Source organism: Labeo rohita, chromosome 9 (genome assembly GCF_022985175.1).
Source record: "Labeo rohita strain BAU-BD-2019 chromosome 9, IGBB_LRoh.1.0, whole genome shotgun sequence".
In the NCBI taxonomy this organism is placed as follows: domain Eukaryota; kingdom Metazoa; phylum Chordata; class Actinopteri; order Cypriniformes; family Cyprinidae; genus Labeo; species Labeo rohita.
Window position 1 is genome coordinate 10025813 of NC_066877.1, and position 23948 is coordinate 10049760.

Genomic DNA, 23948 nt, shown 5'->3' on the forward strand with positions numbered 1-23948 from the left:
TTTAACATACAAACAAACAAACAAACAAATGAATAACAGAAAAAAATAAATTAAACTGAAAAAATATTTTGAAAGCTTTTTACACTGTGTAAAGTGGATATCATATATATTTTTGAAACAGTATTTATTGTTTTTGTGTTACTGATGATATTTTATGATAAATTACACATAACATGCCCCAGATTTATTAAGATGAATTTATTGGCCAAGGAAGTTGGGTTGGTATTTTCAAAAGCAAGCTCCAAGTAATTTGAAATATTCTTACAGTCACATAATTTAACATTGAACATAAAATAACAAAAACCTTCAAACCTAATAGGTGTCAGAAAATCAACAGATGAGACATTGTCACAATACATACAAATTCTTGGATGGAATTCATGGAAATAAATACAGTTTTTAATTGGAAAAAGAATCATATTAATTATTTTCACAAGAAAACAATATTGTTTTAAAAGGTGTTAATCCTGAGAAACATTGAGAATCATATTACATGGGAGACAATTATATCGTTGTTGTGTGTTTGCACACATGTGAGTGGGTAAAACATAGAGTACCATATATTTGTGTTCCTGAGATCTCACTCAGGGTGCTTCTGATTCAGTTTGAACCTGAATTTGTTTCCCTGCCCTTCCATCTCTGATTTACATTCACTGTGGTGCATTTACAAAATAATTTACCAGCAGCTGTTACCAGTGTTGCAAGAGATTGTGACTTTAAAGCTTCCCCGTATACATTCATACTTCACGTGGAGAGAACGCAAGCAGCTCACATGGGAAGGTTTTAGAATACAAACACTATTAAGAGGTTTACTGACTGATGAATGTGCAACTTTCCCTCAATAATATACACAGCAATAGTGGTTCACCTCCAAAACATACTGCTTTAATATCAACTTCAAAGATTACTTTAGTTCACACAGACTCAAGGAAACGCTAGCATGAAAATTCCCTCAGATCTTCCATCCTCAGCTTTCAACTCTTTTACTTGTAAACTCTTCCACCATATCAATGTTTTTTTTTTTAGTCCATAGTCTTATCACTCCATGCTAGGGATTTTCTCTTGGCCAGCTCCATCCAGGATGGTTGGGCATTGTCACGGACAGACTGCAGAGGAGATGATGATGATGGCGATGATGAAGGTGATGATGGTGGCACCGATTTCTGCTGCCATTTATCCTCTCTGTCTGCTGACCTCATAGGAATAGAAGAGACTGATGCTTCTAGGAATATGAACACCAAACATGAGCATATACTTTAACTGTGGCTTTCGTGTAAAACTGATATTGTGTCACCCACTTACGCATTGATAAACTTGGGTCCAATCCTGTGCCTGTGCTTGAGACCTTCAAGATTGGTTTGAGAGGAACTGTGGACTGAGATGTGGTTTGGGACTCTGCTGTGGATTTCAGCTCACCCGTCTATTGAAATCAGTACAAAGGAAATATGAAACAATTCACAAAGCAAAACACCACAAACAAAATATACTGTACTAGATATTATGAGCGAATAGTACACATGTCCCTTCCATAAAGAGTCCTTTATTTTAATTTATGAATGCATAATTCATATTAATAATGAAAATGCACAGTAACACTTTAGTATAGGGATCAATTCTCACCATTAACTAGTTGTTTATTAGTACTTATAAAGCACATATTCTGCATGTTCCAATACCTAAACTTAACAACCACCTATTAATAAGCACCAAATTAGGAGTTTATTGAGGCAAAAGTTGTAGTTAATGGTTTGTTAATAGCAAGAATTGGTCCTTAAAATAAAGTGTGACCAAACGTACACATCCATGTGGCTTACAAATTTACAAGAGATAAGACCATTTTTCAGTTCAAAATAAGCACAGTCTGAACTCTAGTGACACCATGTGGTGTTTTTTGCTCCTATAGAATAATCACAGTCTTTAGATATCTCTGGATTATCAATTTCTTATTTTGTGATTTTTTTTATTTGTAGATATTTGACTGTATTATGATATTATGCCATTCAAAAGATTGGGGTCATTAAAACTTTTTTTCCGGCAGAAAAATGAACACTTTTATTAAGCAAGAATGCATTATATTCATAAAAAGTGACATTAAAGACATTTATAATGTATTCTATTTTACATAAATTCTTGTTCTTTAGAATCCTGAAAAAAATGTATCCGTTTCTTCAAAAATAAGCAGCACTGTTTTTATGCTAGTGCACTATATAATATTACTGAGCATTTTGTACCTGAAGCAAGTTCAGTAATTTGAAATGTACATTTATAATATATTTTTAAAATCCAATCAGTTGGATAAAGTCATAGACTAACTAGTGTTAAGAATTTTCCCTCATCTCACAGGAAACCAACAATTTTGTATGCTAGCTACCAGCATCTGTGTTAGCATTTGTTATTTGTGTTAACTTTTCACCTACATCCAACTGACAAAAATGATATTAGTTGAATTTAAAAGCATAAAAAAAAAATAAAAATTATATGTTATAATACAATAAGACTTGGAAACATTTAATTATGTCATGTGACCCATATTTATTTACACTTAAGTCGTTTGTCTTAACAAAAATGTGCTTACAAACTGTTTTTTCACAACACATACAAAACAAATTTGTGTGCTAAAGTTGCACTAAACTTTTTTTTTTTAAAACATGGATGGAAAATTAACTAGTGTGAAACAATCACACTTCTTTTTCTGAGGCTCTTTAGAGATTACATGAAAAACTAGATGAGTAATCTTTGTAAACAAACTTTTAAGTTGGTTTGAGAAAGCCTAGGTAGTTTGAAGAAGTTTCAACAGCTTTAAGTTTGAAGGTTTTAACTCTTCAAAGCTAGAATGATAGATAGATAGATAGATAGATAGATAGATAGATAGATAGATAGATAGATAATTTAACAAACAAAAAACAGATAACAACCAGCCAAAACTATCTGATTCAGTAAAATAAAAGCAAACAAATAGCTAAAAACCAGCTGATTTAACAAAAAAATTAACAACCAGCTAAAACCAGCCGAATCAGGGAAAAAACAGCTGAAAACCAGCAAAACCAGCTGATGTAGCAAAAAAAAAAAATTAAAAATTAAAAACCAGCTAAAATCAGCTAAACCTAGCCGATTTAGCAAAGAAAAAAAAAACTAAAAACCAACTAAAACCAGCCTAAATTGGTTGTCTAGTCTTAGCTGGTTTGAGCTTGGCTGGTCTTTGAGTGACCAAAACCAGCCTGGGAAAGCAGCCAACCAGCTTAGGCTAGTTTTAGCTCTTTTATTTCAGTAGGAGTGGTAAATCTTTGCCATAGCAATAGACAGCTTAATTACACACCATAATTCTCATTGTACCAAAAGTTTTCACCCCCTTAATGAAAGTCTTTTTTTGGTGGTTTTGATAACCGTGTGAGTATGTGGTTGTAGCTTTAAAGCTCTTTGTGGAGATACTGACAAAAGTTTGGCTCAGAATAAGCAGTAGTTTAAATAGCAGATCAGAAATTTGGCTTTTTCAAGCTAACTTAATAATACCTTGGTTGCAACAGTTGTTTGGTTCTCCCAGCGCTGAAACAGTGAGGTCTTGTTTCCTAATCCTGCTGCCCACACTGGTCTGCCGTCTTCAGTCCCCTTCCCCTGAGACGCAGACGCCTTGTCAGCTTTCCCTGAGATTACGTTGGGCTCTCCCTCCTCAGTCTGAGACTGATCCTTTGAGACAGTATTGGCAGACTGTTGGGAGACTGGGTGGGATGTTAACTTTGGGCTCGACAACAGATGTGGGTAACCTGGGGTTGAAGTGGAACGCAGTATAGCTTGTGTGTGGGTCTGTGATGCTGCTCGCAGTGGTGATGATGGCTGGATGGGTGGTGTCTGTGGTGCCAATGCTTGTAATGGCTGTTTTGCTGTGTGTACAGTAGTGGTTTGTGTGTTCGATGTGGATATAACTGTAGACTGGGTTGGTTTTGTTGTCGAATTAGAAATTTGAGTCTTGGACTGAAACTGGATTTCTCTGGCACTGTCCAATTGAGATGGACTAGTGGTTGTCTGAGTTGAATTTGCTGAAGGTTGGTTTGTTGTGGTTCTAGTCTGAGTTTGCGTCAGCGGAGTGGTAGATTGTGTGGATCTTCCAGAATGCTGCGCAGATGGCGGCGGTTTTGTTTCTGTAGGTCTCAAAAGGGGTTGTGTAGTCGTTGGTTGTATGATTCTTGAATTGGCTTGTGAAGTGGATGTTTGAGTTTGTGGTTGTGTTGTTGGTCGTGATTGCAAGCTAGGAAACTCAGGCAGTCTACTGGTAAAGAGCTGTTGGAGACTTCTGGTCTTCTCTCTAGCCATCTCCATCCAGGACACCTCTGAAGCTATAGATGTTGGTGTGCTCTCCTGAGAGGGTACCACTGTAGTTTCTTCTGGAAGCAGGTCTGTACCTTCTTTAGCTGGTGAAGGTACAATCTTAGTGGATTTGCTGGCTAATAATGAGGGCTGAGCAGGATCTGAAAAATAAAAGAGATCAGTTATTTATCAAAATAGCTTTCATCTTACTTCACCCAAAGCCACAAATTTGCACAGAAAGAGGTGATCTAACCAACATGGGTAAAATGGGTAAAATCAGGTATGGCTTAAAGGGATAGTTCACCCAAAAACGTAAAACTGTGTCATTAAGTACTCACTCTCACCCGTAAGACCTTTGTTCATCTTCTGAACACAAATTAAAAGTGTGTTCACACTTATCATGTTTGGTTCGATTAGTGCAGTTTATTTGAGCAAGTGTGAACACCACCATCCGAACCCTGGTGCGCACCAAACAAGCAGACTGAGACCGCTAAAAAAGATGGGTCTCGGTCCGTTCCAAACGAACTCTGGTGTGGTTCGAATGATACATGAATGCAACACGGACCAAATACTTCTAAACAAACCAAAAACAGAAATTAATGACAAGATACGATGCACATTTGATGAATATGATTTCAGGAAGGGAACAAGCTGTGTATACAAAACAAAATCAACAGAGGGCAAACATGGAGCAACGAGGTGGTAAAGTGCCTTTTATGAGTTTGCAGGTGGTGAAAATAAAATCATAAACACGCAACGAGTGCGCTTAGTCCAGCAGACAGCATTAGGCGTATCAGACCTAAAGCAGTGCTGAGCACTCGTTGCGTGTTTATGATTTTAAGTCAAAAACACCTTATCCTTTTGATTGGACATACGTCATTCAACCTGACCATTTAGGTTGTGAACGTATCACTATGCCAGGGGTGGCAAACTCCGGTCCTGGAGAGCCACAGCCCTGCAGAGTTCAGCTCCAACCCTAAGTAAAACTCACCTGCCTGTTGCTTTCTCGTAACTCTTAAGACCTTGATTAGCTTGTTTAGGTGCATTTGATTAGGGTTGAAGCAAAACTATGCAGGGTTGTGGCTCTCCAGGACTGACGTTCACCAGCCCTGCACTATGCCTTTAGGTTCACTGTCAAAAATGCCAGTGTGAACACTAAACGGACCAGGACCAAATGTATCATTTTTCTCTTTTTGTCTGCACCAAATAAATCAAACGAACCGAACTACAAGTGTGAACATACCCAAAGATATTTTTGATAATTTCTAAGAGATTTGTGACCCTGAATAGACAGGTACCCTGAACTACCCGTTTAAGTCAGTACACTCTTAAAAATAAATGTGCTTTAAAAGGTTCTTTACAGCGATGCCATAGAAGAACCATTTTTGGTTCGATAAAGAACCATTCAGTCCAACGTTCTTTACCATCTCTTTCTTACCTTTTTATAATCTGAAGAACCTTCTTTCGCCACAAAGAACCTTTTGTGAAACAGAAAGGTTCTTCAGATGTTAAAGGTTCTTTATGGAACCATTTAAACAAAAAAGCTTCTTCTATGGCATCACAAAGCACCTTTATTTTTAAGAGTGTAGTGGTGAATAGGTGTGCTCTTGTTTACTTGCTACTAAAAGTGCAACCATATTTACCATTGCTCTGTGAAATTTCACAGGCATGTTCAAGAGTTTTGTGTACGGACGACAAACTTCCCCATGCAGATTTCATGTTAATTCCCGTGAATTCACATGCTGACCAATAGAAAGCTGCTTGGTTTTGAATGTGACTTCTTGTGAGAAGTCTTTCAAGCACCACAATACTATTAATTAAGAACAGTGGACCTTTTATGCCCATTTTATGCCCAAAATTTGTTGTAGCACCATTTTTGGTTTAGTGTTGTTATTTATTACACAGACAGTTACTGGACTGTAAGAGAGTGTTAAGCCCTTACAATTAACCATGGTTTTGCTACACTAACCATAGTTTAACCATAATATTTGTAGTAAAAATGCCAGGTTCTGTTACGAAACTCTATATGGCTCAGGCTGATGGGTCCTTAACACAAATTGATGATATTCACAGCATTAAACTACTTGGCACAAGCTGATTGGTACATGTTGCATATGCATCCAGTGAGCTTACTGCTTTACATTTAAATGGCTGGTTAGCGTTCATGGTTACTACATTTTTTCTATGGTAAAACCGTGGTTAATTTTCAAAAGGGAGGAACTGGAATACTTACATTCTTTATGATTTTGCAATAATCATATATCTCTATTTGCATACTGCTCTGCTGATCGCTACTCTTTTGAAATTATAGTAAAATCAACTAATCATTAATAGGCAATAAAGGTAATAAAGACTTTATTGGTTTAGTGATTTAGTAAAGTCTATTGTTAGTTCGATAAGACAAGATGTAAGATCTATGAGCCCAATCTACGATTTGTTTGAGTAACCGCTATCAGTGTAATTACAGGCTGGCACAGTTAAACATTTGGACAAAGCAGCTTTTTAAATGCTTTGACTGAGACAAGCACACCAACTGTTTCCTGGTATGACCTGGATCGTTATCCTCACAGGATATGGAGCTGTTCACATTCGTCATAATTGCAACTAAATAGGCCAGAGGCTTAATCTTCATGCACCTTGGGAAACCACAAAAAGAAACTCACCAGCCTGTCTAAGGACGCCAGCTCTCTCTTTGTCTCTAAAGAAACTCTTAGGTGGCGAATCAGATGACTGAACTGAAGTTGAGGGCGAATCGGTTTGGAGAGGAGGGTCTTTGGGTTTAGCATGGACTCTTGTAGACCCCATGGCAGTGCGTTGGTCTTCAGGCTCTACACGGCTGGATGAATCAGACTGTGAAGCCGGAGGTAAAATCGGTGCATTGACTTCAACACTGTGACATTTTACACTGTCTCCTGATTGAGCTTTGTCCAAGCGAAATTTTAGCGAAAGAGAGGTAGAGCGAAGCTTCACTCCAAATGCATTTGTAGCCTCCTCCATCACATCCTCACGTGCCTCTTCTGCTACCTCCACCTCCTGTACTGCTTCTTCAGTAGCCTCTATTGCAACCTCATGCTTCTCATTGTCCTGACTCTCCCCCATATCTAGGGCCCAAGGGCGGCTCTTTGCTAAATCGGTGAACTTTGTTGGTATCACTGGAGAAGTGTCAGTTTTGTCTTCCTTTTTTGAAGTTGGTGGCTCATTAGCACATGGGTCTTTTATTGTTTTCTCAACATGTGAACTTACTTGCCGCTCTATCTTGAAATTTAAAGGAGGTTTGGCTGGAGATGGAGGTTCTTTTTTTAGTCCAGCTTGTCCAACAACTCCAGTGAAGCTTGCAGTCCTCGGGCGCTCTTGATTCTTGTCTGAGGAGACACTGTGGAACGACCCAGACACAGTTCTTTGGCGCCTTATGAATTCTGTTTGAGTGTGATCTTCATGACTAACAGCCGACGTTGTGCTGACTGGCTGAAGCGTCCTGGACTCATGTTTTTCATCTGTGGAAGGTGTATTCCTCCTCAAAGATGATGGCCTCAGATTTACTCCACAAAACACATTGGTTGGAGCTTGAGTAGAGGCTGGGCGATTTTCTATATTTGCTGCAGTCTGAACACTGTATTTACTCAGTGTGTCTGCTTTGGTTTGTATTATCAAAGCATTAGACTTTTCATCTTTCGCAGGAATCACTTCTGGTGTGGTAGTTACACTTGGTCTTACAGTTGGGCTTACAGTTGACACAATGGTACTTTGGCCGTTCTTGGGTAGTTTGGTGCTACTGAGCATCTCACTCACATCTACTTTTCCCTTTTTGTCAATTGGCACCATTGGGATTGGCAGTTTGGCTAGTGGTGACACAGCTGGAGGCATTTCCCGTAGGCTAGAGCGTGGAGGTGATGCAGACAGGATGTTTCTCACAAGCTCAGGTTCAGCAGAAACTTTACTGCTATCCTGAGAAGTCTGCAGAAATGTTAAAGGTGAAACTGGAATTGGAGTCTTTAATTGTGAAGTTGTAAACCTCTCCCCCCGTAAGACCTGCGAGGAATACGAGTAAACGCGAGGTATTTGTATTAGAGAAGTCTCTTCCTCTCTAGTGGTCAGTGATTGGTCCAGATTGTTCAAACTCTCCGATCGTGCTCTGCTTCCAGCCTACACAGCAAGTACAAGGTACAAATCTATTAAATATCATTAAAAAAATCTATACAAGGGATAGTTCAACCAAAAATGAAAATTACTCCAAGCCATCCTAGGTGTATATGACTTTCCTCTTTCAGACGAATACAATCAGAGTTATATTAAAAAATGTCATGGCTCCTGCAAGCTTTATAATGGCAGTGAATGGCTGTTGATATTTTGAAGTCCAATAAAGTGCATCCATCCATCATAAAAAGTACTCCACACTGGTCCGGGTTAATAAAGGCCATGTGTGTAAGAAAAATATCCATATTTAAAACTTTACACACCACAATCTCTAGTTTCAGCTAATTGTCGTACATACGTTTATGAGAGAGTGGCGTTCCAGCAGATGAGGTGGGATCGTAGGTGTAGCATAAGCTCCAGTGAGACTATGCTAGTCTCACGAGAACCAAGCTTTGTCTATAGAAAAGAAAAACCAGTCTCCTCTTGGCTTACATCGAAATCCTCCAACATTTTTCTTTACAAATCCTCGTTTTGTACTTCTAATTTGTGATTGGTGTTTTGTTTTGCTCTCTCCTCTGTGCTTCCGTGTTCGTCACTCTGTTTGCCTATGGCCTACGTCATCCACTAATCATCCACTGATCTTGTGTACGCACATACGACAAAGTTAGAAATGGGCCGGAGCTGCGTGGAGTACTTTTTATGATGGATGGATGCACTTTATTGGACTTCAAAATCTCAACAACCATTCGCTGCCATTATAAAGCTTGAAAGAGTCAGAACATTTTTTTAATACAACTCTGATTGTATTCGTCTGAATATTTTGTCATATAAACTTAGGATGGCTTGAGGTTGAGTAAATCATAGGGTGAACTATTTCTTTAAAATTCATAAAGCTTGCTGAATTACATATTTTGATAAACAAAATGTGTAAGAATCATAAACCTTTGTTGGTCACAGAGCTTACTTTTTACAGAAATTCAAACGCTAATGGAAAAATCAGATTGGCTTTTTGTCGAGAGAACCAGGGTGAAGCTAATGGATGCCAATGGATAATAGGTTTAGAAGAGTCCATTAAAATGACTCACCGAAGTGGTTGCCCTTTTGTTCTTGGCACTGGCTCTTTGGTTCTTAGGTTTGATGGACATACGGTGACGGGCAGCAGAGTTGTCCAGAAGGGAAGTGAACTGTGGAGGAGTGCTGAAGTCCACTGAGCCAGGGTCAAGTGGGGAAAGGGGTGCAGGTGCTGGGCTGATCAACCGAGGAGAGAGTGGTTGTGAAGAGGCCTGGAGCACACATTTAAAAGGGACATTGGAAAATATTTTAGACGAAATAAACCATTCAAATTTAAGCCATAAATCAGATGTATGAATGACAGGTATAATGTCAACACATTGGTGAAATGACAGCAAGCTACCTGATGTTCCTCCTCACTTTCTGTTCCAGCTAAACTCAAAGTGCTATGGTTCTTGGGAGGGATAGAAAACTGCAAACATAATGGCATTGAGGTTTACATCACATTTAGGCTGGGGTAGTAGCAGCAGTAATGGAGACACCAAATGAGCCACTCAAACTCATGCAGAGGTTTGATTAATGATAGTCTGAAAGGCTAAAACTACACAGAAAACATGCACACACATATTGGTGACAGTACACTAACATACACTGTCACAACAAAGATACTGGACTGCTACTGTATTATGGATGAAGCACCTTGTTCAATATGCCTATGTGTAGTCCTTCTCCGCGGGACACTTCAGAGGGGCTACGAGGAAGGCCGTCATCTTCTAAACTTCCACCCAGGTCTTCATGCCGTTTATTGGGCAACAGAAGGGGGGGAGGACCTAAATGCAGCTTCTGCTGCTGGAGCTTTATCTGATCAATCAAAAAAATAATCTTAAAAAACTATTCCAAACATTTCCATCAGTCACACTGATAAGTGTTTATTAAATGGGATGTTTTAGCTATGAGTGTTTAGTGTTTTGTGTGGTTTGTCATACTCACCTGCAGAGCTCGGATTTTGCCATGAATGTTCTCTTGAGACAGAATTCTTAGTGGTTCAGGTTCTGAATGACTGTGCTCTTCATTAAAAATGCTGTCATGTGAAAATGTCCGGGATCCCAGCATGCCTTTGAAGCAACTTTGAAAAAAAGACATAAAAAGACATAAAAAGACTTGAACGTGTCAGTTGCTTTGCTGTCTGTGCAGGGTCAGAAAGCTGTCAGATTTCATCAAAAATATCTTAATCCGTATTCTGAAGATGAATAAAAGTCTAACGGGTTTGGAACGACATGAGGGTGAGTATTTAATGATAGAATCTCTTTAAATCACACCATGCTGACACTGCCAATACTTACTCTGAGTCTTCGACACTCAATGTGATGTCACTTTCAGACTGACTCTGCTTCATACCCCCATCCTCTTTCCTCCTTATCTTCCCATACAGGCGTGACTTAGACTTTAACCTGGACTTCTTCCTTCCTAAACACCAAACATATCATGCCTTTAGAATATTTTAGAATTTTAGTTCAGAATATTTTTCTTTTTATGAATGTCTTTACTGATAGAGCCTTACTGAAAGATTTCTTACCTGTTAAGTCGTCACTGCCTTCTCCCTCTGGGTCTCCTGAAATCTCCAGAACATTCATCTTCACCAGTACAGCTGTTAATGAGGACAGTTACACAGAAATCAGATGAGATAGAATGAGGAGTAAAAAAGAAATTCAGGCGGGGTTTGAAAAAAAACGTCAGTGGAATTATCAAAGCAAATGTTCTAGGTTTGTGTAAGACAATAGCAAATTATGGTTTACAAACTATCAACAGTTAATTGTTGTTCTTAATCTCAGAGTAGGTAGTTATTCGACAGATAAATATATTGACACATAAAATACTATAGAGGAACGTCATCTCTGTTGTGGCAACGTGGCTGAATTCCACATCTGATAACAGAAGGCATTTTCTCAACCCGAAGGAGACCAAAGGTTTCTTCTGCAGTCATATATTGTCCTGTTTTTTTGTTTTCAACTACACTACCGACAATTATGTTTATATTAATACTTCACACGTTAAGAAATGAATACTTTAATTCACCAAGGACATATTAACTTGAGCAAAAGTGACAGTAAAGACATTTACAATGTTACGAAAGATTTCTTTTGAACTTTCTGTTCATCAAATAATTCTTAAATAAAAATAAATCACAGTTTCCACAAATAAATAAATAAATAAATATTAAGCTTGGAGTAACGATGCTGAAAATTGAGCTTTGCCATCACAGGAAGAAATTTCTTTTTAAAATATATTAAAAAAGAAAAGAGAAACTTGAAATTTAAATAATATTTTACAGCATTACTGTTTTTACTGTATTTTTGACCAAATAAATGCATTTCCTTGCATTGCCTTGCAAGAAAAAAATCTTACAGACCCAGACTTTTGAATGTTATACAAGTGAATACACAACAGCATCAATTTTCTTTTATTGAATCCATTAATGTGCTGTATGAATCACATATGTTTTAAAAGCAGATTATTATTATTTTAGCACTCTCCTCATTGTCAAACTGAGTTTGTGACTTCCTCCAGAACAAGTGAAATATGTCAGACTGTGGCCTTATTTTGAACAATGTGCGTCACACTTATTTCAACCTTATGGGCATCCATATCCTTTATTATAACAACAAACATTTCTTATCACTGACCCTGCCTTGATAACGCAGATATGCAACAGACAAAACCCATGCAAAGTCCATCCAGTCCATCCCTTTTTAGACATTTGGTGCTCTATTGTGTTTGCTTGCCTAATTTACACAGAAGAAACTCCACTAGTATGTAAGCTATTGTTAAACTAAATAAAATATGTCTTCATGTTTTACTACTCATGTTTAAATTCGTATGTATTGCTTTTGGAGGGAAAAACATTATGCAGACTATGCATAATCAGCATGTACAGCTTGTCAACATGTGCCATTTCTTTGCCATGATAACAAAGCTGATATCTACAGTGCATCAGACATGAATCACACAGAATATGAAGATAATCTTTGGGCTGGATGGCACTGCATGGAGAACACTGTAAGTATTTACTCAGCAGTAATCCTACAACTACAGATTAATCAAAAACTTCCGGCACAGCCCAACTGATATGCTGCCATGACAAATAATTACACACAGAAAAACATGGCAGAAAAATATGGACCAAAATGAACCTTCTTACATACAACACCATTCAAAAACTTTGGGGTTGGTACAAAGTCTTCTATGCTGACTTCTATGCAAAGTCTTCTATGCTGTATTTATTTAGATCAAAAATACAGTAAATCAGCAATATTAGTACATTTTCAAATAACTGTTTTCTAATTTAATATATATTTAAAATGTTTATTCCTGTAATGCTGAATTTTCAGCATCATTACTTCAGACTTCAGTGCCACACAATCCTTCAGAAATCATTCTAATATGCAGATTTGCTGCTCAAGAAACATTTCATATTATCAGGTTTGTTTTTTTGTTTTTTTGTAGAAACAGTGATACATGTTTTAGGATACTCTGATGAATAAGAAGTTCAAAAGAACAACATTTATTACATCTTGTCTTTGCTGTATCTTTGCTGAATAAAAACAATTTATTTCAAAAACAAAAATCTTACAGAAAAAAATAAATATTCTGAAATAATATTGCAATTTAAAATAACAGTTTTCTATTTTTAATATACTTTAAAACAAAATGTATTTCTGTGATACAAAGCTGAATTTTTATCACATGATTCTTCAGAAATTTTCTAATATGCTGATTTATTGTAATTTTTTAATTATTATTTTTAACAATATAAATCTTTGCTGAATCTATCCTTGCTGAATCAAAGTAAAAGTATTAATTTCTTTAAACAAAGAAAGAAAAAAAACATTTACTGACCCAAGCTTTGAATGGTAGTGTATGCTGTTACAAAAGACATTCTATTTATCAAAGAATCCTAAAAAAACATCACAATCCTAAAAAAGTACCACAGGTTCCCACTATATATATATATTAAGCAGCACAACTGTTTCAACACTGATAATAAATCAGCACATTAGAATGATTTACTGAAGACTGGAGTAATGATATTGAAAATTCAGCTTTGCATCACAGGAATACATTTTATTTTAAAATATATTAAAACAGATATCACTATATTAAAATTGCAATAATATTTCAAAGTATTACTGTTTTTCTGTTTTTCGTGTATTTTTAATCAAATAAATGCCTTGATGAGCAGAAAATACTTCTTTAAAAACATAAATTTGACTGATCCCAAACTTTTGAATGACAGTGTACATGTAAAAATTGCTATGTATGATGATGTACTGTAAATACCCTGGACAACAAAACATATGTACTTCACATAATTTTAAGCAGGATAAATGACATCACTTACTTTGTCAGTAAAGTTCCTTCTTTTTCCTCTTTTCTGTGTGATTTAGCTTCCGTTCTTCCTTATATCTTCCTTCCATACATGTCCTTACATCCTCTGAACCACGGCAGCTCTGTCCCAATCACGAACGTGCAGAGAGATGGAGAAACTGAAAGACAGGAGAGGAGCTATTGAAAAAAAAAAGAAAGAAAGCAAGGAAGAGGAAAAGGGAAAGCAGGCTCTGACAAAGAGCCGCATTGATGGATTTGATGTTTGGCAGTAAGGAGTTAGACACACACCGACTGGCAAACTCTGTTACATTTCCAACTCATGCTTTTCCTGCACGCTTAAGCTCCTTACTAAACAGCTTTTGGAGCACAGAGTGTGTGCTGCTGCTGGTCGAATACAGAGCTGATGAAGGCATCAGTCTATATAACACTCTATCAACAAGAGCAAGTGCGTATATGTTAATAGCAAGAGCATAAGGAAACTACTTGATTAAATATTAAAATGACCAGAGCCAGTCAGGCCAACTGCATCACATCTGATTTATATTCCTCTTATGTTTGTAAATGATTTGTTAAAGCAAGAGTGTTGAAAATATCAACCGAGCAACTGTCATCTGCGTCACGCATTTGCATTTACACGTCAGACAAGTTCAGTTTTGTATGCAAATCATGTAAACGCTGTCACATTTCATTCAAAGGTCGAAGACTAGTCAGTTTAGAACCAGACTCATGATCAACTTCTCAGTATTATGTGTATGACAAAAAATAAATGAGCAGATAGTGCTAATCTGAGATGCTGATTATGTTCAGATTTGTATGGATAGGTGATATGGTGGAGTTGAGCAGATGATGTGCTTCCTTTCCTTCTGTTCAGACAAACGACAGGAGCTTTCAACTCCCTCCTGTGTGTTACTATAAGTAACTGTGAAAGTAGGCTACAGCCTATTTGAAATGTTTAAAAGGTGAGATAAAGAAATGACTGACAATGCTGTCAAAAGAAAGGACTGGGTCCATTATAGACATGCATCTAGACATGTACATCTCCTTCATTGACATTTTAACCCTAAAAATGTTAGCGTCTCATTAAACTACCAATTATCTCTGAGGATGGAACGTTTTGTATCTGGCGCTCCGCAAAGCACAGAGCAGCTTTGCCCCAGATACAGGCATAAATCTGTGTCAGGATCCAGAGTTGGCCACAAATCCCTCTCCTTTCCTTCTACTGGACAAAAGTCAGCTCGGCAACTGGGTGACTTTCAGCCAGCCTACATTATGCGTCTGGCCTTCAATATAATCCATCTGTCAGTATACATTTTAATATTCAGACATGCATATTGAAGGGAAGCAAAAGTAATCTGCACATATGGTTCTTTTAATGTAAAATGGATTTTTCATTGAATATTTTACTATTGCTGAAATTACACTTTTCTCAGATTAAAACTGGTAAAAAAAATATAGAGAATATATGCTGACTTGACTTGTTTCAGATATTTATGACCTGTTTGCATTCATGTCAGAATCTGATTTGTTTTTATAAATATATAATTTGTTATATATATTATATTCCTTTTAATTTCCTCTTAATGGTGGTCTGTGAAAAAATGTTTTACATTTATGTTATGTATTATATACATATTTTATCAGTTTTCATAGTTGAAATACATTGCACACGGCTTAGCGATTAGCGACAGAGTAAGAGTAATATATAATGTTTTTGTTTTTGCTATGGTACTCCATATGTAATGGGGAGACAAGTGCTAATTGTTATAAGGGTTGTAGGTTTTGAGTGAGACCAAACACATACCTGCTTGTTTCCTCTAGCAATAGTTTTGTATTTTGGATACACACACCTAGATCTCTTAAATTAATGTTTTTTTGTGAACGCAGTGTGTATTTTAGTATCACTGAGATACTGTTATAGTTTTCATTAATATTTTTAAATATTCTGAACTGTTGTTTCATTGTTGTTGTTGCTTGTTGTTTTTTTTTTTAAGTTAAGGTTTTAGTACTTTTGTTGTGTTTTGTCTTTATTAGTTTTTTCTCAAATATGTCTGCATACTCTACCAGTTAAAGGTTTCTGAACCGTAGGATTTTTTATGTTTTTTAAAATTAGTCTCTTTTGCTCACCAAGCCTGCATTTATTTGATCCAAAGTACAGCAAAAACAGTAAAATTCTGAAATATTTTTACAATTTAAAATAACTGTTTACTATTTGAATGTACTTTAAAATGTAATTTATACTTGTGATTTCAAAGCTGAATTTTTAGCATCATTACTTCAGTCTTCAGTGTCGCATGATCCTTCAGAAATCATTCAAATATTCTGATGGCAATAAAAATTTCGATTCGATCACAGGAATAAATTACATTTTAAAATATATTCAAATAGAAAGCAGTTATTTTGAATTATTTTATAATATTAATGCTTTGCTGTATTTTGGATCAAAGGCTTGGTGAGCAGAAGAGACTTCTTTAAAAAACATTAAAAATCTTACTGCCCAAAAACCTTTGTAGTTTTTATAAAATTAATTTCAGTTTTTAGTAATTTTAGTACATAAAGTTAAGCTAAATGAAAGTGAAAATGCTGCCTTGACACAAAGTAGAAACAAACTAGTACAAATGAAGTAAGTTTATGTTTTTATACTTTATTTTATTTCAGTTAAATTTTATTTTATTATTTTAAGTAACAACCGTTTTTTATGGTTTTAGTTTAGTTTAGATTACCTGTTAAGTCCTACAATTAAAATTACAAAATAATCACAATAAAACCACACTAACATACATTACGACAAAAATTCAATTATTAATGGAGGGAGATTTCAGGGATTTTTTGTAATATTTGTTTTATATCTTTTTTTTTTTTTTTTGCTATAAAGTATTTTATAGTGATGGGAAGTTTGGATCATTTTACTGACTTGGACCTTTCAGTCTCGTTCAGCAAAATAAACAAATCTTTTTTCGAGTCATTTCGTTAATTTTAGCAAAATATAATACAAATGTTGCGTGTTACTTCCCTAACACCTCTACTGTTTACACAAACATTGATCACACTACAAACAAGACAAAACTATAATGCTATAAGAAACAGAAAAGATTAATTCATTGTTTACCTGGGTCTTTAGTCCATGATTAGCTCACATCACCTCTTATCTGACAAGTTTTTGGGTTTGAGTCGTTCGTTCATCAAGCTTAACCAATGCAGTGTAAGCCGAAAAAAAAGAACTGATTAGTTCATCTCTCGAGTCTTCGGGTTCGAGTCGTTCGTTCATCACGTGAGGGCCCCATAAGATGAACAAACGACTCCAAAAACCCGAAGACTCGAGTAGCACATGCGCGACTGAACGAATCACTCCCCGAGATGACTCATTCGTCGCGAGTCACACTAAAGATTCGTTCAAAATGAAAGAATCGTTCAAGAACGACCCATCACTAGTATTTTCACAACGCGTCATCAATCGGTGGCACTGAACGTAAACAATACCACTGAACTGAACAAAACGCATATTTTGCTGTTTATTGCTGCTGAAATTGTCAATTATGCTTTGGGCTGTACTAATTGGGCAGACCAGGAAAAACATTTGGAGTACTATAGACTGCCAAAAGTTAGAACAAATCAAAGAGAAGAATCTGAGGAACAAAAGGCGCTTGTGGTTGGCCAAACTGAACCAGGACTTCCAGGGCAATAATCTTGACAACATTCGTATTTGTTCTTATCATTTCCAGTCGGGTAGGTAAAATATTAGGCTAATATCTTAATTAATACTGCTTGTACATATCTTTACTACCTATTAACTTTAGTTTGTCAAAATATTGTGCCCTTTCCTGCTCACAAAGTCCTTCTCTATATGATTTAGCAGCTTCCACACGTTTTTTTCCATGGTTTAGACAGCATAAATGAGCAGAACAAGGTATTAAGTAGTACATTAACTGTGCAATCCATTCTGTTGTTTACATCCAAGTATCGCCAATATGGCCGTGCATCCTGGTAACGACCAATCGTAATGTAAGTGCAAACCGTCATTCATATTTTGTGCATTGAATAAACTGTATCCTTTATTCTGTGTAATAATGACTTTATATGTCTACAAAAACATAATAAACGTGCAGTAAACAGTAAAACTCTTTTCACTACACATTAAAATAACATGGTAAGATACACCAATTTGCAATATCATTTTATACAGCCAAAAATAGCTGGAGGTGGATGAGACCGGAAGCCAGACCAATAAAATTTACGAATGGCCACACCTACTCTTACAGGACGAAAAACGTGGATTATTTGAAGTATTAGTTAACTTTCTAAATGTGACCCTGGATCACAAAACCAGTCATAAGGGAACGTTTTTCAAAACTGAGCTTTATACAACATCCGAAAGCTGAATAAATAAGCTTTTCATTGACGTATGGTTTGTTAGGACAGAACAATATTTGTTCGAGATACAACTATTTTAGTATATGGAACCTAAGGATGCAAAAAAATCTAAATATTGAGAAAATCGCCTTTAAAGTTGTCCAAATTAAGTTCTTTGCAATGCATTTTACTAATCAAAAATTAAGTTTTGATATATTTACAGTAGGACATTTACAAAATATCTTCATGGAACATGATCTTTACTTAATATCCTAATGATTTTTTGGATAAAAAAAAAAAAAAATCTATAATTTTGACCCATACAATGTATTTTTGGCTATTGCTACAAATATACCCCAGCGACTTAAGACTGGTTTTGTGGTGCAGGGTCACAAATGTTCACATGCAGCATGTGGTCAAATGGTCATCAGCATCATCACAGTGAATTGTACAAAACCTCTGAAGAAGGTTGGTTATAATTTAACCATTTTAGCACTGTGATTAGTAGCATTGTGACATTGTTTAATGGAAATGAAGCACAGCATTTACACAAGAAAAAAAAATCTATAAGTTAAAAATGCAACATAAAACTATTTTAAAACAACAATAAAACAAACAAAAACAAAACTGTATTAAATAGGAATCTCATGAAAATAATGTCACAATAAAAAAAAAGAAAAAAATCTTAATATGTCCCGGATATGTTTCATGAGATTCACCCATCACGACCGTCACCACTCCAATCTTTTCCCTTGAAAGATGAATAGTGTTATTTAGAGACAACGCTCTATATTTTTCATGAACTGAGATGAGGAGCACATATCGAGATTAAGGGCGATTATAGATTTAATCTCCTCCTGCAGGGAATTCGTGCGTGTTTCATTGTAACTAATGGTTTCTAATATGACAGGCAAAAGAAGCAACTCAACCTTTTTCAAACAAACAAATACAACACCACCGACTGCTTTTGTTTTGATTACAGTTATTAAAATCAGCATCACCAGTCAACAACAGTCATTATCCTTTCACAAACAGCAAGCCTTTTATAGTATGAATGTCCCAAATCCAGTGGCCCATATAAAATGACTTTATATAAAGAGATATTAAACCGCATGACGTGGGTTATCGTTTGTAAAATCTTGTGTACATATCACAATGTTGTTTTGTTTTCAAAAACAAAACAAAAACCTCGCGTAACCACTATAACAATATCTTAAATCAAAGTTAACATGACAAGTGACATTATGACTGTCCTAAAACTTAATATAAATATGATGTAGTCGCGTATACTCACATTCTGCCGTAAATCATTGAGAAAGTGGAGGTGAGCTGATCTCTGGCATTCACTCGCTCTTTAACTGATCGGTGGAGCAAAACACTGTCGTATCAAGCGATATGTGACGTTGAACACAAGGTGTAATATAACGCAAATCATTCCCTTTGCGCTATGAGTGAAAGTTCACCCAGTGACCAGAGGATGGAGCTGCTGTTGCATAGAATATATACTTTATTGATATGAGCAGAGTCAGTAAAAACACCCCTTTACAAAACGTTTTTATCAAGGGCACATATTTACAGACTACTAACTTATTTACAAATGTACTTCGGTTTTTATCATAATTACAGAAGGAGAACATATGATAAATACATATCAGTTTAACCCCATCATATACTAGTGCATAAATTGTTTTAAAAAAGCAGAATAGATGTAGTGGTAAAGAGCAGATAGACAACTGAATATCACAACGTTTTAAAACAGCCAATAAAATCAGTGTGCATTATTTAAAAGCTGTAAATGAGATCAGAAGGCACATTTTCAGTCTCTGTGTTGGTATGTGAGGAATGAGGATTGCATTTTAATTTATTTCCCATGAACATTAGTGGAGAAGCTTTCAAAGCAAGTCTTTAAGATTATGTCTTCTTAGTGTGTTTGGTGTGAAAAATGTCCACAGTAGTCTCATGACACTCTCTCAAATCGTAATCGCAGTATCCTACAGAGAAGCGACCCTAAAAATAAGAGGGAAAAGGTATTTTATGTCCAAACATGCACAAATACATCTCTTTTAAACATTGCACAGGTATATGTACATGATTGTGGGAGCCTGATAACTATTTAATTTAGATGATACCTTGGGTTTTTTTGAAATAATCAAGTCCTCTGCCGATCTTAATAATCCAGCCATTATTAAACCTGAGAAAACAAAATGAATATATACAGTCAAACCTAAATTTATTCAGACACCTTCAACATTTCTCACATTATCACAGTTCATTTGCTATAGTTTAGAAAATGGTAATAAAATATGACAAAAACACAAGTTAAACTGTGTCAGAACAAATTCATCTTGATAATGTCAGATAACTTTGATAGAAAGGTATGTAACAAAACATGGCCAGGTCAAAGTGTCAAATCAAATTTTTTGTCCCGTATTTTCATCAATTTTACTGATAGTCCCACTGTAAAAAAAACAAAAAAAAAAACACAATTTGTTGAGTCATCTTAAAATAATTTGTTACCCTGCTGCCTTAAAATTTTTAAGAAAATTTTTAAAAAAGTTAATTACTAAACTAAAATAAGTTTAGTCAACTTGAAATGTTAAGTTGTAGAAAGTAACAACTTAGATTTGTGTTTCCTAAACTTAACAGATGCAGTAACCCAGCTGCCTTAAAATTTGAAGTTGATTCAACTCAAATATCTAAGTTGTCACTTAGTATAATTTAACATTTCACGTTGAATAAACTTTTTTTGAGTTGGCTGAACTTAAAATGAAGGCAGCCAGGTTACAAATTATTTTAAGTTGACTCAACAAATTGTTTTTTACAATGTATATGACATTTTTTTTGGGGTATAATATGTCACAGTTTACTTTATTTTGCTATCCTCACTGTCCTGCACCCACTAGTAACAAAAATATAAAAAATTATATCTGGTGTCTGAATATTTTTTGTTTTGACTCTAGAATATAAAGAGTACAGACACACCTTCAGTGTGTTTACTGTAATGTACAGTAAATGAGAATGATTTGAAGTTTACCTGATCTCCCTATCATGAATAGTAGATGAGTACTGAATGTCCAAACAGATATTTTGACTCCGTAGCGACTGCTTTAATTCTGCCAGGGCACTGGTTTGCTGAGAAGAGCTCTCCTGGAAAACCACAAGCTTAAGGTCAACTTTAATGGAAGCCTCTAATGAACAAAATAACAAATTTTGTATCTTGTTTTCAGTGTGTTTTCATTCAATGCAATTAAAACGGTTTGTGGAGGCTGGAGAACCTTACCTCATCCTGTGAGGTCAGAAGGTGAATCGTCTCTACATTACACTGGGATTTTAGCAGCATCTCACAGAAACGAAGGAAATTATACAACTATAAAAGAAAACATTTGTAATGTGTCATTCTGAGACACACTGCTGCTTTTCACTCTGTAATATAGTTTTTAGTACACATGTTCAGGAGAATCACTGTAGTCTCTACCTGATGGACATGCCGTACATAAGGGTCCTCCACCCAGACTTCAGTCAGTCCGTCTCTGATGTAGGGTTTGAAGAGAGATTCATAGCTGAAACCAGTGGAACTGTCAGCTATCCTTATCTGCTCATGGTATTTACCCTCTGATAGATGAGATCACAATGAGAAAACCCCAAAAGCCCAGGTTGTAAACCCCTGGTGTAAAGCACTTGAACCAGCTACCTTCTTTCAGTTTGTTTACATGGTGTTTGATCTGTTCTGCTCGGTCCATGTAGCCCTTGATCTTCTCTCTGTAGTGAGCCTTCTTTGAATCATCTTTTACAGCTGGAAAAACAGTGATCTTATTAAATCCATCAGCAAACTAAGACTAAACAAATTAAAGATGTAATCATACCTTTCAGTACATCCAACAGGAGCTGGATTCCTTCCTGGTAGCACACCAGAGCCTCCTGAAAGCGTGAGCTGTGATCAAGCTCCACGGCTCTCTTCAAGACAGAGATTGCGGAGCTCTCCATGCCTGGGAGGAAATCCTGAGCCATATCGACTTTCTGTGACAGAAACAGCAGACTGCTACAATCCGACTGACACTTACATGTGCGCTATGTTATTGTGTAGTCACAGAAAATATTTCTGCACTTGTTAAAGCGTTTTTAAAAACGGGGGGAAATAGTTATGAGAAGCACGCCACTGTCAACATCATCTTCTAAGAAAATAACAAACAATCAATTTGAAGCGCTTTCGTGATGCAAAGTTACACTAAATCAATGAAAGAATATTGACATATTAAAAATAAATTAAAACAGTGGCGTGTCAATTGTCTTCAAAGGCAAATACAACTTTCGGAGCGAAAACAATCGGTTTTAAATCAGACGCTGTTGCATGCTTCCGGTAGGAACTAAAGTGTGAAGACGTCCGTTTCTATTATGTTGAAGGACCAACTCTCGCTTCCGCTGGTCAATAAAAGTCCATAAAATAAAAGTCAATAAAACTACCCAATTATGTTATTTACTGTCCATGTCTACAGAAACTGTATTATATATTAAATGCACAGATTTGTTCATTTGTTCCAACATGTACTTGATATAACCTAGTCCTATTTAAATGTAACGCTCATGTCATGTTATTATTATTATAAGTTAAGCATGTTTATGCCACATATTTTGACACATTGCATATATTTAAGTGTTTATATATCAGTTCAAAGGTACCATTAATGTAGCAAAAATAGGCCTACTCTTATAAAATAGTTAGATTATTCCCATAACAGCTTTCTAGCATTCGAATATGTTTCAGAATAAACTGACATTGCAAGATGATTGAACTGATTTTCAGCTCATTTACTGAATTCTCACCTCAGAAAATCAAATAATCTTGACAGCTAATGTTGTTGTCAAAATTATTGCACGTCATTGTCATTTTGCTTTATTTAGCTTTTGACTACTTGTAGGATTTAAGGGAAATTAACTAAATAAATGTGTAAGGACGTATGGTTGTGGCACAGAAAATAATATTTACTTACCCTTACAACCGTACAAAACAGCAATGTTTTTAGCAGATTTAGCAGATGTATTTTTTTCATTTATATATACATATATATTTTAATATATAAGTTCAATATATTTTCAAAACTAATGATGTGTTAATAAATGTGTTTTGTCACTCCAGAGTCTGTGAAGTACTTAGTTTGCATATTACCAAAGACTTTTTTCTGGGTTTCGGTGAGCAGTTCTTAATCTTTTAACACATAACAATTTTCTTCTGCAGAACATTTTCCACTAAAGAGCCTTTTGTGTCAGGAGAAGATAACATGGATTTCAAAAGTTCTACATACAACCATAAATGCAAATAAACAATCTTTTTTTTAAAAGTTAAAGTTTTAGAAATCTCAAAATATTTTCTAAAAGCATATTTTTGTGTATTTACTTTGCCCTTCTCCTACTACTCATTGAATCCCATTTGCGTTGACGTTTTCCCTCTCATCATTGCTGTCTTTTTTCTCCTGCTTGTTTATAAAGGGGCAAGGATGACCACAAACAACATCAGAACATGTGAATGAAAAGCTGGCTGGGCCGCTCCAACAGTTTTAACAGCCGAGCAAGCCCGTTTTATTCACTGTTATGTGGGTGTAGTAGGGGGTGTTCTTTTAATGTACACAGTTTAAGAGTTGGGTGGAGCCGCATTTAGTGAGGAAGCATTTTATAGCTTAAATGGCTGAGAAGATTGAGTGAGAGCAAAGGACAGATGTGGTCAGGGCAGCTGTGGTGAGGAAACCTAAAGCCTGCTGTCTGACCAGCACCAC

The 23948-nt window shown here is 35.9% G+C and overlaps 2 protein-coding genes across 5 annotated transcripts; both read right to left on the reverse strand.

The window, feature by feature from the left end:
• Nucleotides 1-189: 189 nt before the first annotated feature.
• cracdla (cracd like a) lies at nucleotides 190-19589 on the reverse strand. Of its 4 annotated transcripts, none has more exons than XM_051119997.1 (12): nucleotides 19475-19589; nucleotides 13847-13991; nucleotides 11024-11095; nucleotides 10791-10914; nucleotides 10438-10573; nucleotides 10147-10308; nucleotides 9851-9919; nucleotides 9522-9719; nucleotides 6966-8445; nucleotides 3511-4463; nucleotides 1303-1420; nucleotides 190-1219 (listed from the first exon to the last, which is right to left on the reverse strand). In XM_051119997.1, the coding sequence occupies exons 3-12, from the start codon at nucleotides 11079-11081 to the stop codon at nucleotides 1023-1025; spliced, it is 3495 nt and encodes a 1164-aa protein (XP_050975954.1). In that variant the 5' UTR covers nucleotides 11082-11095; nucleotides 13847-13991; nucleotides 19475-19589; the 3' UTR covers nucleotides 190-1022. The 4 variants fall into 4 exon arrangements, with proteins under 4 accessions (XP_050975954.1, XP_050975952.1, XP_050975953.1 ...); XM_051119995.1 differs by having other exon boundaries at nucleotides 190-1222; XM_051119996.1 differs by lacking the exon at nucleotides 19475-19589 and adding an exon at nucleotides 14122-14261 and having other exon boundaries at nucleotides 190-1222.
• Nucleotides 19590-19669: 80 nt separating this feature from the next.
• On the reverse strand, nucleotides 19670-22532 carry mitd1 (MIT, microtubule interacting and transport, domain containing 1). The gene is made up of 7 exons (XM_051118528.1): nucleotides 22044-22532; nucleotides 21872-21973; nucleotides 21656-21792; nucleotides 21461-21547; nucleotides 21215-21327; nucleotides 20310-20371; nucleotides 19670-20187 (listed from the first exon to the last, which is right to left on the reverse strand). Exons 1-7 carry the CDS (start codon nucleotides 22186-22188, stop codon nucleotides 20138-20140), a joined length of 696 nt encoding a protein of 231 aa, XP_050974485.1. The 5' UTR covers nucleotides 22189-22532; the 3' UTR covers nucleotides 19670-20137.
• Nucleotides 22533-23948: the final 1416 nt, after the last annotated feature.